The sequence below is a fragment of the Eutrigla gurnardus genome (genome assembly GCF_963514095.1).
Source record: "Eutrigla gurnardus genome assembly, chromosome: 22".
NCBI classification, from domain to species: domain Eukaryota; kingdom Metazoa; phylum Chordata; class Actinopteri; order Perciformes; family Triglidae; genus Eutrigla; species Eutrigla gurnardus.
This window is the reverse complement of record NC_139933.1, coordinates 2,387,497-2,407,971: the sequence shown is the minus strand read 5'-3', so window position 1 is coordinate 2,407,971 and position 20,475 is coordinate 2,387,497. Positions and strand designations below refer to the sequence as shown.

Below are 20,475 nucleotides of genomic sequence, written 5' to 3'. Positions count from 1 at the left end.
ACCAGTAGGTCCAAATGAATGACGTCACGTCGTTTGTACGTGTAGAAACGTGCAGTGCGCGCTTGCCTTGAAGGCTAGTTGAGCGGAAACAAAGCTCCGCGTATGCCGTTTACGAGCAGCACGTGAACGCATCGCCGCTAGTAATCAGGCAGAAAAAGGAAGTGCTGTTTGCAACATCGTTGCCACGTCTGTCGGATCCTCTGCAGCAGCGGCGGGAGTAGCAGCGGCGGCAGCGGGGCTGAGAGGACCGGGATGGGCCGGTGCCGGACGGAGGGGAGGTGACAGCGTGGGGGGAGGGGGGAGGAAGGTGGGAGTGACCGAGGAAGCACAGAGGAAGCAGAGAGGAAACACGTAAACAGTCCGCAGCAGCTCCAAGCAGCGTGAAGGAGCCTCTCCTGGAGGAGCCCCCCATTGTTCCCACGGAGCGGCTCGTCTCTTGGGGGGGTCCCCCATGCTAAACTCGGGGAATATGGAGGAATTCGTGACCGAAGAGGAAGAGCCGTGGTACGACCAGCAGGACCTGGAGCAGGGTAAGTCCTCCTGGTGGTGGTGGTGGTGGGAGCATCCTCGCTGTCAGCTGATGGCGCCGGTGGCCCGGACAGCCGGTCCGGCCAGCCTCCCCGTAACAAAGGCAGCCTGTCATCGTGTGGAGAGACGGCGGAGATGTCTTTACCAAGCCCCCTTCAATGTCAGCGCAATCCGAATAACACGTACATGAAAGTAGCTTCTCTGCAGCAGAGATGTGCTGCTTTTAACAACAATGCATTGAAAGCAAGCCAAAGCTGAGGCCTGCTAATGCTGCCAGCAATAATAGTTATCATCACTAAATGAAATATATATCCCAATAAAATACCTTTATGTTCATCAATGAGCAGCTTCTCCACTGTGAGGATGTTTTGCCTTGTTTTAATCCGTGGTTTCGTTGTGGATTTAATATTTTTGGGTTTTAACTGCTGGTCAGAGAAAACAAACAACTTGAAGATGTGATTTTGGCCTTTTGGAAAGCTGTGATGGACAGATCCTTCCTTTATTTTAGCACCATTTTTACAATACAGTGCCCAATTATTAGGAAAATCACTTTAACAGAGTGTTTTCATTGTTTCATCCTTTTAGGCTGATGTAAAAACTTGAATAGACAAGGGAAGCAAATTCTCACATCTGAGAAGCCGGAACGATAAAAAATTATAGTTATGATTGAATGAACTCAGTGAAGGAAGAATCTTTTCAAGCCAAAAAACAAGCAGGAGGATTCGTATTAATTCTTTCTCTTAATTAACCAATTTCAGAGTCGGCTAATTAACCAGCTTGCCATTGTAAGGCCACCTGCTATCATGTATCCTGCATTTTGGTCCTTCATGCTCTTTATACAAGAATATATTATAAAATAAATAGTCTGAGAACTCATTTACATGTTGTGCCAGATAGACTTATCAGCCAATTTGCATTTACTGTCTTTTTATGTTCAACAGTCACATGAGAGACGGGACGATGTAGGATTTAATCGTGTATCGCAATTTAAAATAATAAATAAAACCTTGAAAACAATAATTGGAACGCACAATCACCGGTCAGTGATGCATTCAAATATATGTTTCTTGACAAAATGTTAAGTGATGCCAATATGTTTTAAGCATACTTTGATAATATCCTGAATTGCAGTTGTTTTGGCCGGGATCTTCCTGCACATATGGTCCCATGTCTTGAGGGCAAAAAGGCTGAACTTTTCCTTTTATTCATGAGAATGAAGCTCTTCATGTGTGAGGGAAAGTTAGCAGATCATCAAACTTGGAAAGCAGAGTCTGTGGAATGTTGGAGCTCACATTTCAACTCTTAAAGCAAAAAAAACAAAAAAAATGGGGGGGGCTGCTGCTGGTCTGTCGTTTTGTGTGTTAACCAGAGCCTCAACTCAGTCCTGGAGGATAAACACTCCACCAGCTGAGACTGGAGGCTCGTTGGCTCTGAGACGGTTTAAAATGCTCTCGTTACATCTTCATACGTGTTGCATTAAAGACGTAGAGGTGGATCGTGCATTAGTGGACATGGAAAGCTATGCACTAAATAATTCATTTCTGGCCTCCTGAATGTTTCTGGAAGCTTTTTTAAAAGTTGAATCTGCAACGAGAGCAAGAGGAGAAGCCTTGTTGTCCACATTCCTGTAAATCCCATCGGAGATCTGCTCCGACAAACCGATGTGGACACCGAGTCCCAGCAGCTGGTTGCATTGATTGTTGTTCTCTGCCTCTGTGACGGATGAATGTGGACACTAACACAGTGTTTGGGTTGTCAGAAAGGACTGGAAGAGCTCATCAGAGTTCATGTAACTCTTTTTTTAGTGTATTTATTAGAGGAATGCTTTCTAGACTGACCGTGGACCACTTTATTACAGAATACATAAATTTTATTTGAATGACCGATGCAGTTTTATTGCCATACAAGGAAATTACCTCAGTGTTTTGGTCAAAATAAACATAAAATAAATACAAATAAACTAGTCATTTCAAGCATTGGTGAAGAAATGTATTTCGTAGGTTGAACTATTGCTAATTATACAATTGTTCCTCAGCTTTTTTTCAAACTGATCACTTGCTGTGTGTCTGAAAAAAAGAAATAAAATCGCAGACACAAGTAAAACAAATAAGTAAAATAGTTTACTCCACTAGGGGGCAGCACAACAAGCTGAAAACACAACCCTGACATATTATTACTATATTAAGTTATTATATTCTCTCTTCCACTCTGCTCTCATGCTACATCAGTTACAGGAAATTAGACACAGATACTGACATCTACTGGCATTCGTTAATTACAGTGATTTGCTCGTTAGAAGGGGAATCCTACAGACTGTGTGCATCCTCAGTAAATCTCTGCTGTTTTTTTCAGTGCTTATGATTTGGCCTCCATCCTCGCCGTCACTCTTCAATACTGCAGTCAGACGCCGGGATTTCATTGGCTGTCCGCTCTTTTAGTGCTCCGCTGTTTTTCGCTGACTCAGACCCCAACAATGTAGGCCATCAAGTCCGCTGAGTCAGAGTACAGTTAGTGTGACTCATCATACCTTTGGAGGTCTCAAAGCCAAAACATGAACACGGTAGAGTGTTGATGCAGTGAAGGTCAAGACCTTTTGTGTTGTTTTTAAGTATTATTGCCTCAGCATACTTTCGTTTATTTCTGTCCTAATCTCTCCTCAAATAATCTGTGACCTTCATAGAGGAGGAGCTGCAGGGACAAGATTGTCTTCTTGTTCCTGTCTGTATAATTGAAGTCGTCCTCTGCAGACGGAGACGATGTGACGGACCCTTTAATCATTCCTTTTTCTGTAACCTCGCCTAAAATAGACCCTCCATTAGCAGGCAGCGGATGTGATTAAACTCCACATTTCCTTTTCACACTCTCTGAATCTCCACGTCTGTGACTTATTGTTGTCCATCTGTCTCCGCATCTCTTTGTGATCCGCAGACCTCCACTTGGCGGCCGAGCTGGGAAAGACTCTGCTGGAGAGGAACAAAGAGCTGGAGGATTCCCTGCAGCAGATGTACATCACTAATGAAGAGCAAGTGCAAGAGATCGAGGTGAATGATGGCGATGGCGTGCTGTCGAGTGGTCATCCTCATTCAGGCAGGCTGGGAAGCACACAGACAGATTTTATTTGATCTAGAATGATTGAATTTAAGCTTTTGGATCTAATCTCAGAACCCATTTATCCCTAATGTACCTAATCCAATTGGATTATTCAGTTAAATCCAATTTAATTCACAAATTCAATACAGTTTTTGTTTTATTGAGGTTTTTTATGTCATTCTGTTCCTTATATATTCAAATATGACATTATGGATTCTCCCCATAATACATTTTAACTCTTGTAACACAATTTGTCACATATTTTTATTATTTTATTGAAGTTTGAGTGAACAAGACAAACAAATGGTTGTTTCATTTAGTGGTTGATAGTCATTTATTTCAGATTTGAATATAAATAACAACTTTTCAGTCTAGAAATAGTTTATCAATCAATAGATTGAATTGTAAAGTAGTATATTAAGTGGAATTACAATAATAAATACTAGATAAATGAATCACATAAAGGGGGAAATGAAATTGATCGCTTCATTCTCGTGGCAGCCAGTCTGAGATCTCGTTGCTCCCATGCGTTTGTTAGACACCTGAACCTCCCAGAGGGTGTGTATTTGAGTGTGTGTGTGTCCACCCGTCTGTTCTGCAGTACCTGTCCAAGCAGCTGGAGGTTCTCCGGGACATGAACGAGCAGCATGCCCGGGTCTACGAGCAGCTGGACGGGACGGCCAGAGAGCTGGAGCGAACCAACCACAAGCTGGTTCTGGACAGCAAGGGCTCCCAGCAGAAGATAGAGACGTACGCTGTCTTCCCCCCTCCATTCCTTTGAGTCCTCCCCCCCCTATTTGAATTATTCCTCATCACATCTCTCTCTTCCCCCTCCTGGACCAGGTTAACGGGGACCATCGAGGTCTTGCAGAACCAGGTGGAGTCTCTGTCGGCTCAGGTGGAGCAGCTTCGCTCCATGGAGCAGCTCCGAGTCCGGAGGGAGAAGAGGGAGCGACGCAAGACCATCCACTCCTTCCCGTGTCTGAGGGAGCTCTGCACGGCGCCCAGGTACGTTTGAACTACCTGTAAAAACAGGCGGGACGTCAAAGAAAAGGTGTGTTTGCCTGTTTGTCCCAGAGATTAGGACTAGGATTTACAGACGAGAGGAGAAGCATCTTTTTAGTGTTAGAACTACAAAAAGCAACAGACAATCAGAGTGTGATTCTGTCATAAAGTATACAGTAGAATAAACCAAGACTGATGTTAAAGGTCAGTGAAATCTGATAACAGAAATCTACCCAAATTACTGTATTTTGTATTTTTTTTTTTTATTTTATGTCTGTAAAAAACAAAACAGAAATGCTTCTTAAGTTTATTCTTTCAGACTGTGATGCTATAATCCTAAAACTCTATGTAAACCCTTTAATCAGAATGAGATTATCCTGAAAATAAAGACAAAAAAATACAAATTATGTGGGGGGTTTGGGAAGAACTGAGGCCTAACAAGTCGCTGGTCCGTCCGTCAGGTACGAGGATGAGTTCGTGGTCGGCCGGGCCGAGAGCTTCACGGTGGAGGCGAAGCAGCTGCCGTTCGAAGAGGAGAACCAGCACCTGAGGGAGGCGGTGTCGGCGCTCCGATCGGCCGCCCGGGCCGAGCGAGGCCGGAGGGAAGGGGTGGAGAGAGAGTGCAACCTCCTCCTCGGAGAGTTCTCCCGCCTGCAGACGCGAGTGCAGGTACGAATCATGTTTATGTGTTTCCTTCCATTGTAAAGCACTTTGAATTGTCTTGTTGGTGAGAAGTGTCTTGCTTTGCTTTTAAGGTGAGATGTGTTTTATTCTGTGCTTCCAGGATGCTGAGAGCTGCCAGGCGAGGGTTCGGGAGTTGGAGGTCGAGCTGCAGGAGCTGCAGCAGCTCCGTCGCGCTCGCAACTTCCTGCTGAGCAGCGAGGACGACGGCGTGACCCTCACCCAGACCGTCCTCAACAGCACCCCGGAGACCGACACCTTCCTGGAGGTGGAGGTGGGCGAGACGGGAGGAGGAGGAGGAGGCGGCGGCGTCCGGGAGGAGAGCGAAGGCGGAGGAGGCGTCGGAGGCGAGGCGCTCCCGGAGTCCAGCCCCGTGAGGAAAAGCTGCAGCGACACGGCGCTCAACGCCATCGTGGCCCGCGACGCGTCCGGCCGGCGGAGAGGCAGCTACGCCCTCCACGCCAACAGCGTGAGGAAGCGAGGCATGTCCATCCTCCGGGAGGTGGACGAGCAGTACCACGCCCTGCTGGAGAAGTACGAGGAGCTGCTGGGGAAGTGTCGGCGCCACGAGGAGAGCCTGTGTCACGCCGGCGTCCAGACCTCCAGACCCGTGTCCCGGGACCCGTCCATGAAAGACTGCGCCGTGGGCTCCACCCCGGCGCCGCCTCCCCCGACCCCCACCCAGTCGCCCTCCACCCCCGAGGCCATCGAGAGCATCAGCAAGCAGGTGGAGGCGGTGGACAAGCGGCTGGGACAGAACACTCCGGAGTACAAAGCCCTTTTTAAAGAGATCTTCTCGCGGATCCAGAAGACCAAGATGGACATCAAAGCTACCAAAGCTGCTAAAGCTGGCAAGTCTGGCAAGTCTGGCAAGTCCAGCAAACAGTGATGGATCGGCTCCGGAGAGGACCATATGTGATATTTCTAGTGGTGAGAGGGTGCAAACAGTCTTCTAGAGGGGGTTCGTAAAAATGAAAAAGCTTAATTGGGGTCAAATTAGAAATGAAAACCTGCAGCTTGCACAAGGATTGATCTGCATGTGATCGATTTTGAAAAGTTCAGTCATAAATATATCAAACGTGAATGAATTTGAGCTTCTTCACCCCCGTCATGTTCTCTTATTCAGTGGTCCTCCTCAGTATCTCCTGCCTGCTTAAAGGCATGTAAACACAATAACGGCCTCTCACAAGTGCACTAAACGTCAAAGCTTCACTAAGTAACACAGGAAACCTAAATATTAACATAAGCTGTATCTGTAGTTTATTATAATGGACTCTACTAACATTAGTGTAATAACGACGTGCTGCCTGTCCCATGAAGGAACTGAGGTGCTATTAATTAATGCTAGTAATGATATAAAGATTGATGTAATCTGTCAGAAAGCAAACAAACATTTTCCCAAAAATGTTCAACTATATTTTGTCGCAATTACTGCTTTTGTTTGGACGATATCTACCAGAAATAATGGCAATAAACTATTATGTCATTTTAAAGCCATTTTAATACCATCTAATAATAAGAATGCTTTCAGAAAGCAATGACGTTTAAATTCTTAAGAATATTTAGACATTAGAATTGTAACGTAAAGCAAATATTTAAATATTCTCAATGAATAAAATAGAAATAAAACCACACAGCTAAATAAATAAATAAATAAAATGGACTTCGGTCATTTTACATCATATATCGTACGATAAGTCGCTAACATAGAAATGACAGAGATCATGTTCATATATAATAACTTCAAAACTGCATTCAAAGATGTCAGATGTTTTCTAAGAACTCAAGTGAAAACGGGATGCGAACATTTAAAACTTCAGGAACTGAAAATGTAATTTACATTTATAATAAAACAAAGTGAAATAGCGTCTCCCTCCACTGTGTTAAAGTCCCTTCAGCTCTCCTATGAGTCCTGAATGGAGTCTTCAACTGGACTTTATCAATAACATATTTATTAGTAGTGAGTGAAATGTTCCAGTGTGAGTTTAGATAGTTTAAACCAGATGTTTTAGGATTGAAGATTCCACTAAATGCTAAAAACGCTGCTGTCTTGCAGAAGACAATCTCTGCAGATTATTTTCACTATATTTCCTGGGTATTATGGTGACAAAAAATAAATAAATCCTCAACTCGAGATGTCTGATAGTGTTTTTGCATCATATACAGCAAAAAAAACATAGGGGGGGGGTCTCTATTGAACAATAGCAAAGAGATGATGTCATTGAGATTAAAATAGGTAAATGACTGAGGACAGGATTAAAAACCCCTAGGGATTTGTACCCTCCCCCTTTAAAATGGTCCGGTGGTGAAAACTGATATAAGTTTTAGGAGCTTTTCTTTTTTATATTTGTATAACAGTTGAGATTATTTTCCTGTAATTCCAGCTACACGGACACACTGTTTATTAGAACTGTGACCAGACTAGAGCTTATAACAGAACTAACCTGTATTCTACTTTCCTTTCCTTCACAATATACAATACTTATGCCTTTTTCTGGGAAACACCCATGTATAAACCTCTGTTTAATGAATGTTATTATAGATCATTTTTTTATATTGAATCTTCTTCAGTAACGTTGAGGGCATAGCCAAGCTTGAAACCTTTCACATGCGGCTCAGCCGACACCCCGAAAGGGATCCAAACGTACCCTGCTCCTGAAATCGGCATCCTGCTACCCGCAGATGAATAAAAGCCTCATTGATTGGTGGCGTGTGGCATTTAAGGTCAACGCCTTCTTAGAATGATTCACGCTTATGAAGGGATGAATATGTGTTGGCATCGACGAAACAACCTGTTCAAACGCTAAAGAGGTTTCCGTACTGTAATGTCTTACCTAATGCACTTGAAAATGTTTTGACGCCTCATCTTTTTGCATATTTAGCATAGCCAATATGAAATTGTGTATTTATTTGTGTGTGAATGTTTCTTAATATTTTGTTTTTTTACTTTTTCAGTGCCTGTGAATGTCACTGTGAATGTCACTAACAAATAAACCTATTTAATTGGCTTAATTTGTATCATCCAGTTTAAATGTGTGCATTATTATTATTTTTATTATTCAAGATTATTGGCATTAAGGTTTAGTCCGCTTTGGTATTTGTTCATGTCATTTCTGAACCAAGACCTATTTACCACGTTAATAAAGCATAATAATTCATCCTGTGTTGTCGTGTTTAATATATAGCCTTTCTCAAGATAAAGCACAACAAATCACACAACCATCCAGCAGCCAAACAATGAAGCCCAACCTCATTGATATATCTTTATAAAACTCATAAAAATACTCCTAACAACTCTAAAAAATATATTATTTTTTTTACAAAAAAAATATTTTTGTTATTAACGTTTTTTAAATAAAATGTTCAACAAATCAGATTTATATTTTGCAATATGAGTTGATATGATTTTTTTTAAAGCCACAAAAAATGCTGTCATTAAACTTGTTAATATGGCGTTATTATTTTGGAATAAACAGAAGGTTAAGAAGAAGGAAGATAACTGAACTGAAAATATGTATTACCAAAAAGTTGCACACAGTTTCTCAAACAGCAATAAGGGGAAGAAACACGCAAAGACGTCCCTTCTTCACTGTTATGGAGCGTTACATCGTAGAGTGGTGAGACCAGTAAGCTATTTATACAGAACACGCCCTCACCACCGTCACCCGACCGCGTGGCCTAATGGATAAGGCGTCTGACTTCGGATCAGAAGATTGAGGGTTCGAGTCCCTTCGTGGTCGTCTTTTGCTCTTGGTAGTAATCTTTTTGTTTAAGCGGGTCAAATTACGGCTCGATCATCGTATAAATTAGTAGAGAGGTTTAGTTTGTTATGTTATTCATGACTAACCGATAAATTATGGATTTAATGTATCAGCGGTATAGCGACAACGCTTTATCAGTTGCCGCTAACATTACAGCAACCAGGCCGGCTAGCAGCGTGATAGCTAGTTATAGCGTGATGGTCACATAGACGAAAGCAGCAGAGTGGCGCAGCGGAAGCGTGCTGGGCCCATAACCCAGAGGTCGATGGATCGAAACCATCCTCTGCTAGCTTTTTTATTTTAGATTTTATTATATTATTTTCATCACTTATTGTGGGTGGTCATTCGCTATACTGCTGCAATTCCACACAGTTACATCCCAATTACTGTTTCTGATACTGATTGGCGAGCCTTAATATATTTCTATATTCATTTCAGCATCTATTTTTTTTATTTCTCATTATTTTTGTATTTACTGCTTTATTAATGTTTGCATTTATTTATACTTTGTTTGAATCTTATACAAATGCTTCGTCTCTCAAATAACACTTAAGGATCAGCTATAATAAAATATCCAGGTCTGTAGGATGACTTGATAATACACTACAGGTTCATACACTGAAGTTTGTGCTACGTATCATTTTTTCCCACTAATATTTCAATATATAAGGTCACCATTTTTGGTTAACACCCATTAAAATGAAGCATGCAATAAATATGAAAATAATCTACAGTCTGCACAATTTGCGTTTTTCAGCTTACTTTTATTATCCAAAATAAATAAAGATAAACAAAACGAACGAACACTGGAAATACAAATAATATACATTATCAATAACAAACAGTCAGTCAAAATCCACCTGTCTGCTCTTCTTGGTAGCTGAATGGATCTTCTTCTTTTTGAGTCGCTCCTTGTTCAACTTCTCCAACCTGCACAACATATTTCACATTTAACACACACACATACACACATACACACAGCAAGACTCACTTCACAAAAAAATATAATATATGTGCTCCATTACTGGGTAATACCTGGCTGCCCTAAGAGCCAAGTCTTCTGCTGTCGGTTCATGTGGCTTCTCGCTGGCCTCGGCTATGATGGCAGAAATCTTCTGTATACAGTCAGTGAGGTTTCTCTGCTGACTCCTGCTCAGCTCGGACATCACCAGCAGCTCCCCGGCCTTGTTGATGCGGTTCTTGTTCTGTGCCATGGTAAAAAAAAAAGAAAAGAAATCAGAGGTCATTCAATTACTAATAGTACTGTTTTTATTATTACTTTTTTTACTTAACCAGGTAAAGGTTTCATTGACCTAGCCTAGAGGGCAGCTTATTCTCTTTGCAATGTAATGATTTAAATCCAAATATAATACATATAAATTCCTGACAGCATTTTTTGAAAAGACATACCTTTTCCAAGATGTTCTGTCGAACATCTTCTGGGATCCAGTCTGCTGTTTGCACGTGGAATCGGACCCATGCTTTTGTGTTGACTGCGAATTGAGACGTCATTAAAGAAAAGGAACATACTAAACAGATTTAACATGTGTTAATTAATTAAGTTTGAGCACCTTTATTGACATGCTGACCACCAGGACCGCTGCTCCTGCTGTAAGATACAGTCAGGCGGTCTAAAACGAAGAAGAAGATTATTGATGTAAAAATACAAGACAACAAAAGTACTTTATTTCTCTGCTTGTTTATCATATTTACCCACTCTTGGGAATGTGCTCTTGGATGTCCTAAAAGCGTAAAAATAGAAGTACATGTGATGCTTTACTCTGCGTCTGTTGTACTGTTAAAAGACAGTAATGAACATTTAACTAACCTGCTTGCTGTCTGTCCCTCCTCGGGTCCCGTAGCAAACATTCGGCTGCAGAATGTTTCTCATTACAACATGCCTTAGGTTTAGATTTAGGTTAAGGTGTAGATTTAGGTTTAGATTTAGATTTGCGCCGCGACAAAGTAAATAACAATGTCGTGTTACGTGCGCCGCCATGTTGGAGTGACGTCATTATGACCAGGGAGCCTACGTAGTTAGCTGCTGCTTTATATGGTACATTTTATTTGCACAGATGTAAGGTAACACAAAACTATCCCCAACTATATCGCTTTTCAAATTTAATTACAGAATTATCTCGAATTGAAATTGACTCTAAACATTTGATATAAACTGTCGAACTCTTTCAAATTTATTTATAGAAGATTCATATTTTTTAATATATATGTATTTTATACTGGAACTTTTTTATCCCCAAATGTATTTATTTATTTACTTTTTTTTCTTAATGTATTGCCAAAAGTATATTTTATGTGGAGAACATGTGTGATCTACTGTTTATGTGAAATTGTTAAATAAAGTTGGTAAAAAATAAAAAAAGTCAGTGGCCACTTCCAATTTTAAGTGCGAGTACTTTACGGTAATAAACTTGTATTTTGTCTTTACCTTTATGGTTAGAGAGGGGGGAAAAAGTCAGGTTCCACCGAGATTTGAACTCGGATCGCTGGATTCAGAGTCCAGAGTGCTAACCATTACACCATGGAACCACGACGACGCTGATCTGTGGATGAGTATATGAATATGACTCAGTAACGAAACCCGTTGGCACAAGCCTGGCAATAAACCTGAAATGGGAAAAATATGTTGGGCTGTAGATTTAATTAGTGCTGAAAAGTGCTAACTACCAATGCTGCATTAATATCTGTTGTGAACCAATTTAGTTATTAGCTTTGAGGGGGAAATCATTTAAATGCACGTCTATACAAACAGGGCAGGGTAGTACATTCATGAAGGTTGGGCAGCTAAACGACCGTGTGTGGTCTGTCGAGTGTAAGTGAGTGTGCCCTGCTTTGCAAAGTGTATTTTTGCACCTTTGAAAAATGTTTGCTATCCACTTCGTATTAAATAACTTTTGATGTTTAACTGTTATAATTCGGCTATTTGATTCACTTGTCTTATAAGTGGGGGATCCAGAATCCGACAAGTACACACATGTCGTGTATGAGTTAAAAACTCCTCAATTGCAACACAAGCTGTTGGCTCAGAGATTTTTGGACGTAACTCCGGAACTATTCTACACAGTGGTCTATGTTGCAATACTTTACATCCGGCGGACGGACACACTGCTTGTTTTCGTTTTCAAAACAAACCCTGACGTAGCTACGTTTTTACCTCACCTACCAGACGAATTGATAACGCTAGTTTTTTTTAAAGGGGATACGTTGACATATTACTCCACAGAGAATATTTCCAACCAGGATTAAGTTTAATTTTATTCGGAATATCTATTTTTGTAGCTAGCTAACATGCTAGTCACGCAAACGTTATCGATCCGCTAGCTTCTGTATGTTAGCCGCGTTAGCATCATTCGAGCTGCGTTGACAGGTCGTAAAAACACGCTATGACACATACATTATAGTTTGAACGTTAAGCGACGTTAAATAAGGTGACGTTGGTGGATTTTTTTTAACGTTAAACCGTTAGTCATTATTGAGCAATACAGGAAGGTGACGTTATAATGTGACAACATGAGCGAATCACGTCCACCGCCCGTCTAAAGTCATGCAGGACTCGACGAGGATCCCGTTCACTTCACAGGAAAGGTAAATTAGATTTGAGCCTTTTATCTGGGGGGTAAAAAAACAACAAGATGCCCGGACTCGTGGTGTTTGGTCGGCGGTGGGGGATCGCCAGTGACGACCTCGTTTTCCCCGGATGCTTTGAAATATCCTACCGCGTTCTCTGGTATGTTGTTTTAATTTACCTTCATTCACCTCTGCCAAGTCATGCACACATCAGGGAAATAGCCAAGGGTTCAGACATTAGTGGGGATTATTTACTGCATTTCTGGACGAGCAAAAATGACACCTACAAACCAGGGACGACACTAGGATCCCCCAGGAGAAGCATACTAAATATTAGCATCTTTTATTAGACCTACACAACAACCAGTGAAGAAGTCAAGCTAGTAACAAGATAAAATCAACAGACCTTGTCTTCTTCCATTCTCTTCTGTTGAACAAGAGTTACTGTAATGTTAAAAATGAGGATACAGTGTCTGTAAAAAATAAAAAACAAATAAGCTTTACAGAAATGCTTCTTTCTAAAGTACAAAAAACCAAATGATTTGAGGGGGCTTGGGGACAATTTAGGGTAGCTCCATCCCCTCGAAAATAGGCCTAAAAACGTCAAAGCTACAACACACCCAAGCTATACACTACACCCATTATCTATAATTAAATACATACAGAGGAAAGTGGCAAAAATACTTTTATTAATACTTCACACATGTTTTTTTTATTAAATAATTCCAGAGGTCCGGACCTCTGTGACCACAATGACATAATAACACATTATTATCTCTTGCTCTCGTCGTCTCCTCTTCCTCAGGTGGATCGGCACCCTGATCCTGTTCACGTATCACAAGGGTCATCTGGACTGCAACGGCCGAGGAGTTCTGCACACCTACCTGGTGGGACTGCTGGTCGTGTTGGCGCTCATCATCCTGTCTCTGTGTGCCATCGTCTACGTCAGTGCCCAAGGTAAAAACGCTGCTTTGTTGGTGTTCTGCAAGCTAAAATGATGCTGTCTTGAATTGAATGCATGGATGCTTATGAAAAGTATGAATGGGTGTTTTGCAGGGCATGTCTTTATATGTTGTAATGTAATTGATGCAGCAATTTCCCTTATTATCTAAGACACGTTTCTCCTTTGGGTGACCAATAAAGTAACGTTGACTTTTAAACTTTTGACTGAGCTTAATGTGTAACAAACTAGTGGGAAACAATGTAAAAAAAAAATGTGTATATAATGTTAATATTAAAAGTGGTTATAAACATACAAAAGGCTTAACTGTCAAAAAGTACGACTGTTACAAGGAAGGAAGGAAGGAAGGTGACACCGCTGCCTCTTGCTCAAGAGCACTCTGACCAAATATTGATGGGACAAATTCCAACCTTATTCCAACCCTATAAAGATGTTGTAATTCATTTAAAAAAAAACGCAAGACACTACAGAGCGTAATTACACAGTAATAGCAGAATGCACTTTACAACAACAATGAAACCACAACCAACCCCCAGACAAAGTCCAGAATAGGGAAAAAGGTGCCAGAATAGAAGAGAATCTTCTTGTTTTTGTTGATTTACGGTGATATCTCTGATTGTTTCTCAGGTAGCATCACCAACTCGGGCCCGCGGCGCTCCATCCCGGCCCTGGTGTACCTGCGGGCTGTCCTCTACATTCCAGAGCTGGTCTGGGCTTGTCTGGGAGCCGTCTGGGTGTCTGATGACAGCCAAGGCTGCGATCAGGCCACGGTGGGTGCCGTCATCGCAGCAGTGGTTGCCAGGTAGGTTGTTCAGGCGTATGAGTCCATTGGTTTCATCATTTTGTGAATTTTCCGAAGCGTTGCTCTTGGATTCATCTTCTATCCTTCTGCGTCACGACAGCTGGATCATCCTGCTTTTCACCGTGCTGGGCGTCGTGTTTGTGTTTGACCCGATGGGAAACCCCCGCCCTCAGCCGGCCGCCATGGAGCCACTGGGAGTCCGACAGCTGCAGAGCAACGAGGGCACCCAGTTCCTCTCCACGGCTCGCTCTCTGGCCACCAAGGTGTGGGAGAGCAGGCTGCGCCTCCTGTGCTGCTGTCTGCCGCAGGATGAAAGCCACCGAGCGGCGTTCTCGAGCATCTCGCAGCTCGTCAGCAGATTCTTCTCCGTAAGAGACACTCACTCTCTCTATTTTGTGTAAAAAAAATAAAAACAAACAGTCGTGAGATGCTGGTGTCTGTGTTTGCAGGACACAGACCTGGTCCCCAGTGACATAGCAGCCGGTCTGGCTCTGCTGCACCAGGAGCAGGATAAGATGGAGCTGAGCAGAGACCCAGACGTCATGGTCGAACACAGCCCCTCCTCTCCCATCGTAAGTACAGGAGTCGTGTAGGTTCGACCAAAAAAAGCATGCAAGGATGTTAGTGAGACGATCCCAGTCATGCAGGTCTGCAAAAATGTCCTTCTTCTTGTTTATTTATTGTTTGAAGGGAGAAGATTTGGAGGCAGAGTTGGAAAAAGCAGCTCACTGTATGCAGTTTGCTGCAGCAGCGTACGGCTGGCCGTTGTACGTTTACTCCAACCTCCTCACCGGACCCTGCAAACTCAGCGGAGACTGGTAAGACGCCCTCTGTACTTATGTGAGTCAGGACGGCAAGAGAGCAGTCGCCTTTTGGTGTTCACGGTTCAAATTGTGTGTTTGTGTGCATCAGCTGTAGGAGCCGCGCAGACGAGTACGACATCGTGGGAGGAGACCACCTCGGCTGCCACTTCTCATCCATCCTGCACACCACCGGCTTGCAGTACAGGGACTTCATCCACGTCAGCTTCCACAACCAGGTAGGAATTCCACCCCTATTGTGTTGTTTTTTAAAAGTTTTTTTGACCGTCTCAGTTATTCTCTTATTCTGTTTGTTGCAGATCTATGAGATCCCCTTCTTCGTGGCTCTGGATCATAAGAGAGAGGCGATTCTGGTGGCTGTCAGAGGGACACTGTCACTGAAGGTGAGTTAGCTCATCACTTATATGTGAATATTAGATGGTACTGTCTCAATTAATAGCCTTTTAATTTGTTGCCTTTGACTTCCAGCTTTATTGTTTTTGTGTGTGATTCCTGCAGGATTGCCTCACAGACCTGTCTGCTGAATGTGAGAACCTGCCGATAGAAGGAGTGTCTGGAGCCTGCTACGCCCACAAGGTACAACCCGGAGCTCTCTACCTGTTTTCACGTGTCACACGAGTGTTTGAGTATGAACGCGGCTCTGTCCCCGACTCCTGCAGGGCATGTGCCAGGCGGCGGGTTACATCTACAAGAAGCTGGTCAATGACGGCATCCTGAACCAGGCTTTCTCCATCGCACCGGTAAGAAGTGGGACGGAGCTTGGAAAGTATATTTAAGCCACAGAGGGAATCATTGTCGGGGGATTTTTTTATCCCCCAAAGAGGTAGATCCTCCTCCTCCTCCTCCTCCTCCTCCTCCCAGCGGATCATTAGTTGGCAGCATGCACCCTTTTAACGTTGATTTGTAGTCCGAGAGCAGAGGGGGTGAAATGCTCTGAAGCAGGATGTGGCCTCTGCCAGCACCACTAATCATCTATTATTCAACCAATGAATTACCTATAGAACATATATGCAGATATATACATATACACATATATTACTTCCACATGTTTGGATATATTCTACTTACCCGAGTGTTTGATTTGGATTGTATCTTAATACCCTTTAATTTCTTTAGCACTTGCTTTTTATTATGATTTTTGAAGGATAATTTACAAATTATTAAAATATACACATCATTTAACTTTAGGTTTAAATAGAAAGTTTTATTCTACTTACCAGCCAGGGGAGAACTAAGACTAGCTAACGTTCCTGCTGGCCCTCCTTTGTCTGTTTGTTTTAACCTTTTATTTCTTTTGTTGTAGGATTCTAACTATTATGGTTTTAATAAGGAACTTTTAAAGTGTTTTAACACTCCATCTGTAGTTCTCAGTAACAGATCCTCTCAGTAACGCCATCCTCGGTGTGTTTGCAGGAGTATAAACTGGTCATCACTGGTCACAGTCTGGGTGCTGGCACGGCGTCCCTGCTGGCCATCCTCTTGCGTAATTCCTTCCCCACCCTGCAGTGCTACTCGTTCTCTCCACCAGGGGGCCTCCTCAGGTAAGGAGGCCATGCAAACAGCTGACTGTGGGACTATCAGTGAAGTTTTTTGCATAAATGTGCCTATATTTGAGTCCTTATTATTATGTTTTTATCAATCAAAATACTGGACAATATGCATTGAGCTCCTATGACTTTTTTATGCTCTCTGTCCAAAATGCTCAGACAGAAATTAGGGAAAAGAGCTTTTAAGTATTCTGCTCCCTCGGCCTGGAATTTATTGCAAAAATCAAGGAGCTTGTCTCATTAACAGCTTTCAAATCAAGAGTAACAGACTTACAAGCAGATTCCATCAGATGTCAATGTTTTAGCTGAATAGGCTCCATAATGTTCACTGATTGATCTTTTAATGTAAATCTTTATTTAGTGTTTTAAATGGTGTTTGTACTTCCATCTGTATGTTTGTAAATGTGTATTTGCTGTTACTGTTTTGCCCAGGTCTCCCTTGAAAAAGAGGTTTTTAATCTCAACGGGACAAACCTGGTTAAAAATATAAATAAATAAATAACATGATGGTTGTGCTTCAAATATAAAAAGTCCACATAATGTAATCATGTTTATTACTGCACTAATCTAATACATGTGTTATATATTGTCTCTATGTGCAGTAAAGCCTTAGCTGATTACTCCAAGGAGTTTGTGGTGTCGGTTGTGCTGGGAAAAGATCTGGTCCCGAGGTAAGAGGTTGGTTTATTGTGGCTTTATTAAGGGTGGAAGGTGAATAATGTTTCTGTCATAGCAGCGCTGCAGTCTTCAGAAGGCTGTCTGAATGTGCTGTGGTGCACAGACCATTATAGACCACTGCATGATCCAGACTATATTTGTCTCTGCCCTGTTATTTCCGGCACAGAGGAGAAAATGAGAGCAACTCACGTGCTGTTTTTATCCTAAAAGTGGCATTTTCCTTTGCAGTTTTACCTCTTTATTGTTTTTTTACAGACTGAGTATTCCTAATATGGAGGATCTGAAGAGAAGAATTCTCAAAATAGTTTCAAACTGCAATAAGCCCAAGGTAAGAAGCGTTCAGAGCACTAACTCAAGACGTTTGAATATCTAATATATCTAAATATATATATTTATGTTCCCCGTCTGTGTTTCAGTACCGCATCCTGCTGCAGGGATGTTGGTACGAGCTCTTCGGAGGAGAACCGGACGACTTCCCCACCGAGATGGACAACCGGAGGGAGGAGCAGCTGAACCAGCCGCTGCTGGGGGAGGAGTCGCTGATCATTCGCCCCTCATCCTCCTATCAGAGCCTGGCGTCCGACGAGTCACCGGCCCACACCGCCACTCACTTGCCTCTCTTCCTGCCGGGACGCGTTCTGCACATCACAGAAGACGGGCCGTCGCGGAGGTTCGTCTGCAGATGTGTTTTAATCTCCATCATATAGAAAAATGTAACTTAAATATAATATAATATAACATAATATTATAACTTAAATCTTCAAAATTCATTAATTGGGGATTTACTAACGTATTTAATCTTAGAATAAAATATCTTCAACTCGTATTAAACACAGAACTTATTTCCGGCATCTAATACTTTTTTTTTTTTAATGCTAACTAATTTTCAGGTTTTATCAGCAGAAGCAGAGCATGTGATTTTTTTTTTAATTAACCTTTTTTGTACAGGTAATCTCATTGAGACCCAGGGTCTCATTCACAATAATTAAATTAAATTAAATAATTAATGCATCATCACACATTTAGCTGCATGAATTTATTTTCTCTACGCCTCCAAATATATATATATATATATATATATATATATACATATACACATCCTGTTCATAAACAGTTTATTCCAGCGTATTATTTAGTCAACTTCTTTAACTTAATACACCCGGTCCACGCGTCCACTTTCACTTTGTATTTCGACCATCGCTTCAACGACAACAGTTTCATTATTTGAGACATTTTCTTTGTGTCACATGGTAAACTCTTGTGTCAACATGTTGCACAACTTGAATACCAGATGTGTATCAGTGTTGGGTAGAAAAGACGCCCTCAGACTCTGAAAAATAAAAGGGAATTGTGAGTGAATTTTGTCTCTTTTCCCCCCCACAGATCTTGTTTTTCACAGGCGCGGTACCGCGCCGACTGGTCTGATAAAATGGCGTTCAGGAGTATTTTGATCAGTCCCAGGATGCTGGCGGATCACATGCCCGACACTTTGCTGAAAGCGCTCAACGGTCTGACCCGGGACAAGCCCTTCTCCCTCTGCCCGTCGGGGTTAAGCAACAGCCAGCACGACGCGATCTGAAGCAGGCGACCCCTCGCGTCCGTGTTCCCGGACTCTGCAGTGTTTTAAGCCCACTTGTATTTGATTTTCTGGCCTGTTTGAAAGCCTGAAGCCCCTCGTCTAATGAGGACATGTGAAAAAACTGGATTGTGATGGTAACGGCATACATGGAACCGCAGAGATTTAATTTTTCTGAGCTCTAATCAATGAATATGATCGACTAACATTTACTTTGTTAAATTGCACTTTTTAATTATTTAATTCATACCTTTTTTTATATTTTATGCCAGGACTTTATGCCATGATCTTTGAATGTGCATTGTGTATCATATTTGACAGTTTACTGTGTGTGTGTGTGTGTGTGTGTGTGTGTGTCTGTGTGTGTGTGTGTGTGTGTGTGTGTGTGTGTGTGTGTGTGTGTGTGTGTGTGTGTGTGTGTGTGTGTGTGTGTGTGTGTGTGTGTGTGTGTGTGTGTGTGTGTGTGTGTGTGTGTGTGTGTGTGTGTGATGCTGTTTTCCTCATGAAATCTGATGCAGGATGTGAGGATACAGGGGGTAACATTTACCTCTTAGTGTGGCATTAGGTCTTTGTTGTGATAACTGTGGTTCTTCTGTCTTGCGTTTTTATTGTCTTATAACATCAGGGTGAACCGTGCCTATGCGTTACAGAAGTCAACAGGATTGCTTTAAACGTAAAAAACAAAAAACAGCAACGAGTGCTGTGTTTACTCCCTATGATGCAGTTTGAATAGTGCATGGTGTTTTTTGGACTTTTAAAAAAAACAAAACAGTGTACATTGTGTGGGAACCTGTTCACTTGCCATGGATATTACATTTTTCTTTTTCAGGTAATGTATAATATAATGAAGTTTGAATCAGCTGATGCCTGCATAAACATTTCACATTCTCAATAGATTGCATTGGATTCCTTAATCCAAATAAAATCTCTTGTGAAGCCATGCTTTCCTGTTTTTTATTGTCTAATAGGAGGAATAGATGCAACCTCAGCAACCTGTTGAACAGAATGCAAATAAACTGAACACTGATGAATGATTTAGGCTATAAATATAAATATCTCACCTTTAAAATAAACGGAGAGGGAGTGTTAAAGTTTTGAAATGTTTCCAATGAATAGATCACTAAGGATTGGCCATTTTTTACTCAATATCCTTCATCGGCCCTCTTTTAGCATGTGACGTAACCGCGCGACGTCCCGTCACCAACACATGACATCTTCAAGTGATCCTCGTAATCTCCTATACTCAACTCGGACATGGTGAATTCCTGTCCGGATAGTTTTTACAGTATCAAATATTCCTACTTTTATCTTTGAATTTATGTTTTTTTTTAAAAATCAAAATGAAGCCAATATAACATTGTTTGTGTTGCAGTGTTATAATTAAAAAGAGGGCAGGTGACTGGGATATAAATGTGGTAAATAGACGTGACAAAAGTGGAA

General features: G+C 41.9%; 3 protein-coding genes across 4 annotated transcripts; 2 read left to right on the top strand and 1 right to left on the bottom strand.

Moving 5' to 3' along the window:
* Positions 1 to 310: 310 nt before the first annotated feature.
* Positions 311 to 8,462, top strand: LOC311033214 (cerebellar degeneration-related protein 2-like). Its single transcript, XM_084040484.1, has 6 exons — positions 311 to 530; positions 3,457 to 3,569; positions 4,220 to 4,368; positions 4,462 to 4,626; positions 5,085 to 5,292; positions 5,408 to 8,462. Exons 1-6 carry the CDS (start codon positions 452 to 454, stop codon positions 6,191 to 6,193), a joined length of 1,500 nt encoding a protein of 499 aa, XP_083896610.1. The 5' UTR covers positions 311 to 451; the 3' UTR covers positions 6,194 to 8,462.
* A 1,355-nt stretch (positions 8,463 to 9,817) lies between these two features.
* On the bottom strand, positions 9,818 to 11,057 carry mrpl58 (mitochondrial ribosomal protein L58). 2 transcript variants are annotated; one of them, XM_084040505.1, is made up of 6 exons: positions 10,894 to 11,057; positions 10,779 to 10,807; positions 10,637 to 10,696; positions 10,476 to 10,558; positions 10,101 to 10,270; positions 9,818 to 9,995 (listed from the first exon to the last, which is right to left on the bottom strand). In XM_084040505.1, exons 1-6 carry the CDS (start codon positions 10,932 to 10,934, stop codon positions 9,911 to 9,913), a joined length of 468 nt encoding a protein of 155 aa, XP_083896631.1. In that variant the 5' UTR covers positions 10,935 to 11,057; the 3' UTR covers positions 9,818 to 9,910. The 2 variants fall into 2 exon arrangements, with proteins under 2 accessions (XP_083896631.1, XP_083896630.1); XM_084040504.1 differs by having other exon boundaries at positions 10,783 to 10,807.
* A 1,125-nt stretch (positions 11,058 to 12,182) lies between these two features.
* Positions 12,183 to 19,975, top strand: daglb (diacylglycerol lipase, beta). The gene is made up of 15 exons (XM_084040479.1): positions 12,183 to 12,810; positions 13,456 to 13,607; positions 14,239 to 14,413; positions 14,514 to 14,781; positions 14,863 to 14,985; positions 15,104 to 15,231; positions 15,326 to 15,452; positions 15,534 to 15,617; positions 15,733 to 15,810; positions 15,894 to 15,974; positions 16,648 to 16,775; positions 17,384 to 17,452; positions 17,715 to 17,787; positions 17,876 to 18,129; positions 18,843 to 19,975. Exons 1-15 carry the CDS (start codon positions 12,716 to 12,718, stop codon positions 19,036 to 19,038), a joined length of 2,031 nt encoding a protein of 676 aa, XP_083896605.1. The 5' UTR covers positions 12,183 to 12,715; the 3' UTR covers positions 19,039 to 19,975.
* Positions 19,976 to 20,475: the final 500 nt, after the last annotated feature.